At 43.0% G+C, this 7045-nt stretch overlaps 1 protein-coding gene across 1 annotated transcript in view; it reads left to right on the top strand.

The window, feature by feature from the left end:
- Positions 1-7045, top strand: part of ADAR (adenosine deaminase RNA specific) — a gene marked incomplete in the record, with an annotated part of 1768745 nt that overhangs the window by 1253678 nt on the left and 508022 nt on the right. The window contains 1 exon segment of the mRNA XM_044079403.1: positions 2667-2800. Coding sequence (XP_043935338.1) covers positions 2667-2800 — 134 coding nt within the window.

Genomic DNA, 7045 nt, shown 5'->3' with positions numbered 1-7045 from the left:
AAAGCTCACCCTCCTTTGAGCCTGCAGCTTCAGCAGAGTTAAAATTCCTCTCTTGGAAAACAGCCTTGCTTCTGGCCATCACTTCAGCTAGAAGAGTTTCAGAGCTACAAGCACCCATTGCTGTAGAGCCCGTCATCATTTTCCATGCTGACAAGATCTCCCTCAGGACTTAACCCACCATTCATGCCTAAAGTGGTGTCCAGTGTGGCTCTCAACCAATCCATTCATTTTCCTGCCTTTTTCCCTAACCCACAAAACAAGGGGGAAAGGATTCTGCACCATCTAGATGTCCACAGACAGCTCAGATTCCATCTGGATAGGACTGATTCTTTTAGAAAAACTGACCCAATTGCTAGTTGGCTTCGCAGCAGGGGCAGGGGACAAGGCCATATCCAAACAATCTCCAAATGGATAGCTCACTGCATCCATTTCTGCTACAAACAGCACGGAAAACCACCCCCAAAGGGGGTCAGGGCACATTCCACCAGGGCAACCTCCACCTCTGCAGCTTTTCTCAGAGGGGTCCTCACCAGGGACATCCTGGAGGCTGCAGCATGGACTTTTGTTCATACCTTCACCAAGCATTACCACCTGCCAATCTTTTCCATATCCATGGCAGGCTTTGCCACCACAGTCTTGCAGGGCATCATAGCCAACCGCCAGTCGTCTTGACTGCCTCCACCCTTTTCTTCAGCTTTGGGAATCAACCCAAATGTGATGACTGCAGCAGTGAAACACAAAGAACATAGTACAGTTGTGTGCACTTACCATAAATGTAGATGTTAGAGTGTATTCACTGTTGCAGTCCTAGTCCCCCCAATCCCCCTTGTCTCTCTCTCTCTCTCTCTCTCTCTCTCTCTCTCTCTCTCTCTCTCTCTCTCTCTCTATCTCTTCCTCTCCCCTTACAGGGAAATTTTGGTATTTACTTTCTCTACTGGTGGTGGTCTTCCACCATAACCTAGCTTCCTGTTTGGTGGCTCCTGACAATTGGGACAAGAAAAACTGATGTAATGACGTCTGCTGCCTGATTTTATACCACTGATGACCTGACATCAGTCCTGGAGTGACAGCAACTGATGCAGAAATACTATGCCTCTGGTATTCGGGCAGACTGAGGGCTACCCCTGGCAGGATAACCCAAATGTGATGACTGTAACAGTGAATACACTCGAACATCTACATTTATGGTAAGTGCACACAATTTTACTTTGTAGACTCCAGCAAGGATGGTCCCAGTTAGTTATAAACCGAATATTCCTGCCAAATCAGTTGACATGAGGGAACCCTTCTTTGTGATTGCAAATACCCTCCCTCCATACTTTTCATCTATCCCCGGCTGTTGGAGATTTCTGTTGGTGTGAGTAGATCCCTATACTCTTCCTGATCTTTGTTATACGTGCTTACTCAATGATTGCTGTGGATTGGTAATATCAAGCGATAGATGTATTGCATGAGTGTTTACTTCATGGCATTTACTGGCTCTGTGTATGTCTGTCTGTCTCCCAAGCACAAAAAATTTGCAGTGTAGACAGTGTTCAATTGCAAAGAATTGGCTGAACAAGAATGGTCTCTGTTAGCTGATTGCTCCTGTACCCCCCATTTGATAAAGAAAAGCTTATGATTTGCAACTTTTTTTAAAAAAAAATCCTTTATGTCTTGATTTTCTTTGTTTTCTAACTCAGGAATTGATTTGACTATTTACTTGCCCCATTAATGGTACCAACTGTAAGAAAGTAGAATGTAGCACAGTTACATTAGAGCTTGATATCAAACTAGATTTTTTGATAGAAAATCAGAAGTAGCAGAAATACTTTTCACCTCTGGTTTTGAGCAGTAAATGTATTTACTTTTTAGAAGTGCCACTGTGTTGGTGCAGACTTTTGTTTCCCTTTTTGCCAAGAAAGGATTAAATGTTCAGGACTTTTTTGGTAAGCATTTTCCCTTAAGCCTAGCCCATTTGTTGTTCTTAGTTTGATTACGACATTAAAGTCTGGCAGTGGAAAGAGTTTGAGCTGTGCCCTAGCCCAGCTCATCCTCCCTGGAGGAAAGGAGCTGATTGTCCTTATCTGCTGATTGCTTCCATGCATGCGGAGGCTTGCACAACATCAAGGGCCATAGAGCAAGGGGGCATAGGCATGGCAGTTCCCAGCCAGTAATTTTAACCCCCTAGGTTTGTCTGGGGGGGCAGACTGATGTAGACGGAAGGCTTCTGTTGTTACTATAGTAGTGCATGTACTCATATCAACACCAGGGTTTGGAGTGAAGACCATTACAAATGTGCTGTCCATTGCCCAGATACCTATGTGGGCACAAACCACCACCATGCGCTGCTTGCATGCTTCCTCCCACTTCTGTGAAGTAAATAGGTCCTTTTTTTTAATACTGACCTTAATGATGCTTTGTTACACAAATATGGGAATTCTGAATTGTGCACATCACAGGATACAGAACTTGTTGGCATACATTAGTCGTCTTACCTGCCGAAGGAACCATTTTATGAAAGAATATATAGTTATGGTAAGCTGTTGTATATTCACTTCTGTATTAGTTTCTTTCCTGTGGAGCACTTAAGGTGGAATGGTAATGGACTTTTTTTTTTTTTAGTATTAGTTTGTTATGTAGACATATTTGCAGACCTTTCTTAATTCTTCCTTATTTTTTTACAGCACTGCTCCCTGTGGAGATGGAGCTCTGTTTGACAAATCTTGCAGTGAACCACCTGCTATAGAAGGAGACACCAGACACCGTCCACTTTTTGAAAATATTAAGCAGGGCAAATTGCGCACAAAAGTCGAGAATGGTAAGTTCCATTCATGTCTTTTGTTTTGTTAAGCCATTTTGTTATAGGTTAGCTGGACAGATAGATTTATTCATGTCTGTTTCTCAATTGATGTGTGGTTGTGTTGCACCTTTGGAGATAAAAGCAGTGGTAGCTTTATTGAATTATTATTTGTGACACAGGCAAGTTTGCATTTGTATAAATGCAATCAAACTGTTATTAGCAAGTTCACGTTTTAAAAAAAAAAAAAAAAAGCGGTAGCAGACTGCTTGCTAACCAGTAGTTCTAATGCATTTGTAATGTCCAACCATATTTGATCCATTTATTGTTTATATTGAATCCTTTTTACTAAGTAAGCCCACTCTGCAAGTGCCTGTTGTCATGGGTGATCTGAGAGGACTGTATGGCTGAGTCACTTTGTATAACACTGTTCTTATATTCTGCATTATTTGTTGGTCTTAATTTTCGTGGAAACAATGCTGTAGGTTATCTTGAGTGCAAATGTTTTCTGCTGTCCCACATTCATTCAGTCAGTCTCCAGTTACTCACTTAGCCAGCTCAGTCAAGTGAGAGAGAAAATTTTTCCTGGCAGCTCATTGGGTGGAAGAAAGAGAAATTAATCTTGGATAGGATGCTAATCCTTCCATAATGCAAGCACACACATCTGTTAGCAGTGTAGAGGGTTGCCAATTCATTTGGGGCATATATTTACTTTATGGGAGTAAAGTGGATCACCCACAGAAAATAGTGTTTCTGTTGCCAGGGTGTACTTGTCACCCTTTTGTGTGTAGTTATAGTTCACTTTGTTTCCTAACACAAGCTTTCAGGGGCTGTTACCTCTTTCCCAGACAAAAAAAAATGTTCTGAAGATTTTTGGCTTTCCAACTGCCTTTTATGTGGGGCATGGAGGGTGCCCAAAGCTCTACGAAACTGGCTGGTGCAGTGGGTAAGAAGCATGTAGTTTAAGCTACTTGCAACAGTGATCCATTAGAACATCTACTTTTATGGTGAGTTTAATTACACAACTGTAGCCTCCCTTCATGAGAAACTTGTCACAAATACTTTTAAGTGCCAAATACTGCATAAAAACTCTTCCAAGTCCAGTGCGTTTTCTGCTTAGACCTGGAGCAAAGCATGGCTAACTCCATTAGCTACCACGGGTGTCACCTGAAGACCACAAAAGAAAGCAAGAAGCCCTCCAGGTGTTCCAGGACAAATAGAGAATCTCAGCTCTATTAAATTAAATGTCTGTCATGCTTGTCAACTTACAGTAAAGTGAGTAGAAAATGGGTCTACCGTGGCTTCCCCAAATGCTAACTAATCTTTCTGGATAGTGGGAGCAAGTGGGGTCTGTAATGAGTTGTTTTTGCTTCCCTGACTTCATGTACATCTTCACAGTTGCTGATCAAAGTGCCTCTCCCAAGGAGACCATTTCATCTTAAGTTTCTGTTTTAACCTAGAGTCTGTAATCTGTTTCCTATTTACAAAAATTATTAAAGTTGTCAAATCTAGATCAAGGAGGGTTTTTTGTTTTTGATAGTCCTTGTGTGTTATAGTCTGGTATCAGTAAAAGGTGACAATCTGTCAGTACTCTACCCTGCCAAATTTGGTTTGCCAAGTACTGATCCATCTTAAACTGTCTTAGTGCATTGCATCCAGCAAACACATGTATCCAGTGTCCCAAAAGTGTTTCATTACATCTCTGACAAGTTAGATTTCCCATAGCAAACATCAGAAGCAATTTAGAAAGGTCATAAAAGTATTTATGGAGCCACTGCCACCCAAATAACCGGTGTTTGTTAAATTGTTGCATATCTTTAGCATAGGACTATCATATCCTGGATTTTTATTTACAGTTGTTTCCCTAGGTTCCTTGTACATGTTTGTCTCCATTTTTAACAGATCAATATCCTGTTTACTCCATGTATTGTAACTTATTTGCTAGTTGCCCAATATGAAGAGCAATTACAATTGAGGGATAGGGGAAATCCTTGTCTGCTCCCTTCCTCCTTCTTTGTGTCTTTCGGCTTTTCCCGGTTAGGGGTCGCCACAGCGGAACTCCAGTCCACTAATGATTGGTAGTGGATTTTTACGTACCAGGTTACCAGCCCTGACGCACAACCTTCAACGAAGGCACGCCCCATTCACGTATGCCTCCACACAGAAGACACTCTAGCTGAGAATCGAACGGGACAACGTCTTGCTATGAGGCGACAACGCTACCGCAGCACCACCACCGCAGTATGCTCCCTTCCTCCTACCATGTATCCTAAATGGCACTGACACACAGCTTCCAGTTTTCACTCTTGTTGAACCAGAATATTTCAGATGTTCATAGTGTTTCACTGTTGCAGTCATTACATTGGGTTATCCTGCTGGCAGGCTACCCGTAGTCGGCCCGAGTTCCAAAGTCTAGGTCTGGCGTCGGTTGCTGTCGCCTCCTCCCTCACGTCAGTGCGCCAGGGTATAAAAGATGCAGCCGACGCCATTTTCTTCAGTCGTCCTTGCCGCACGGTGCCCGAAGCAAAAGCAGTTCGCAAGTGCTGGTCGGCCGACTCCTGAGATTTTCAAATTCGAATTTCAGATCCGAAGTCTTCATTAAAGCTAAGTACCCCGTTGGGGAAACTTTTTTCTTGCTCCAGACCGATGTCAGAAAAAGTTAATTGCATTTCTTGTGGGAAGCAAATACCTCATAAGGATTTTCATTCTTACTGTATTCCTTGCCTAGGCCCTGACCACGACGTTGCTAGTTGTCTGTTTTGTGCTAGATTTAACCAACGCACTATTAAGCGTCGGTACGATTTTGCATTTCATTATTTTGGCAGAAGATTCAATTATATAATGCCGTCGGAACAGCCGGCTACCGGAGTTTATAAAAAGCGCAAAGAAAAAGAAAAGGACAGGCATCTGAGGTCCAAAACCGAAAAGGCTTCCGCTAGGCCTGTCTCCGGTTCTCAGTGAGGCGCTTTCGCTGCCCCTGGCACCCGCTACCTCAGAGCCACAGGCCGCTTCTGACTCCCATGTGGAGTCGACTAGACCGCTGGAAACGCAAGGTATTGGACACTCTGAAACTATTCCCTCAGATGGGTCCAGAGCCGCTGAGCAGGCATCTGCTTATGAGGGTGTTTTCAGGCCTACACAGTTGTATGTAAAACCAACTTCAGCTTCAAAGGCAAAGACTAAAGCAGCTCTAAAGACAAATAAACAAGTAGAGCATTCTCCTGGACAGGCCTCCATGCCTAAAAAACAGATGCTTAAAATGGCCGAGGACCTAATTACTTTGATCAGGGGTTCCCATCTCCCTCCTGATAAAGAGGCCTAGACGAGAGATAAATATGAATCTTCAAATCAGGTTTCCATATCCTCTGATTCCTCTTCCTCCCTATGAGGATTCTGATGCTGAAGAATCTATCCCTTCAGCCTCTCCTCCTGAAGATTATTCTTTTTGGGAGACCCTGCATACTATGAGGGAGCATTTCCACTGGGAGAGCCAAGATTACTCAGAATCCAAGAAAAGGCTCAGAGACTTCCTTTTATTACCTCAGCACAGGCCCCTTCCTATTCCTCCTGTTTTAGACATTGTAGATGTGTTTTCAGAGTCCGGTCTGTCTCCTGACTCTCTACCACCAGCTCCTGTTAAGCCAGACAGATACTACAGGGTTCCTGATTCACATACATTTCTTTATAAAAACCCTGCTGCTGACCCAGAAACTATCTCTCAGGGTCCCAAAGGGGTCAAGGCTTCCACTTCAAAAAAACGTATCCCCTCTGATAGGGATTCAAGGGCCCTGGACAGATGGGGGAAAAAGATTTATACTTCTGGTACTTTGGCTGTAAGAGCTTTACATTGTCAGTTTCATATGCTTAAATATCAACAATATTTTATATCAGTGCTTAAACAGAAAATGTTGACAAATTCAGAGTGTGCAGAAAACAAAGAAGTGCAGGATTTATTGCATGCAGCTGAACAAGTGGGAAAGCATACTTTGCAATGTGGTCTTGATTCTGTAGAGGCCTCCTGCAGGGCCCTGTTACAGGTTCTGTCATTAGGAGGCATGCTTGGTTAAAAGAACAGAATCTGCCCGATCTTGTTAAAGCAAAACTATTAGATGCTCCATTACAGCATGATACCTTGTTTGGTGTTAAAGCAGAAGAGGTGTTGAAGAAAATGGAGGACAACGCTAAATCTATGCAAACAGTCAAGGATTTCTTACAGGTACAGCCTCCCAGATTTAGCAGGAACTGGCCTACAAAGAATTGGTCCTT

The sequence above is a fragment of the Protopterus annectens genome, chromosome 8.part0 (genome assembly GCF_019279795.1).
Source record: "Protopterus annectens isolate FY-2018-M chromosome 8.part0, PAN1.0, whole genome shotgun sequence".
Taxonomy (NCBI): Eukaryota; Metazoa; Chordata; order Ceratodontiformes; family Protopteridae; genus Protopterus; species Protopterus annectens.
The sequence above is the reverse complement of the archived record's forward strand: the minus strand, read 5'-3'. Positions and strand labels throughout refer to the sequence as shown.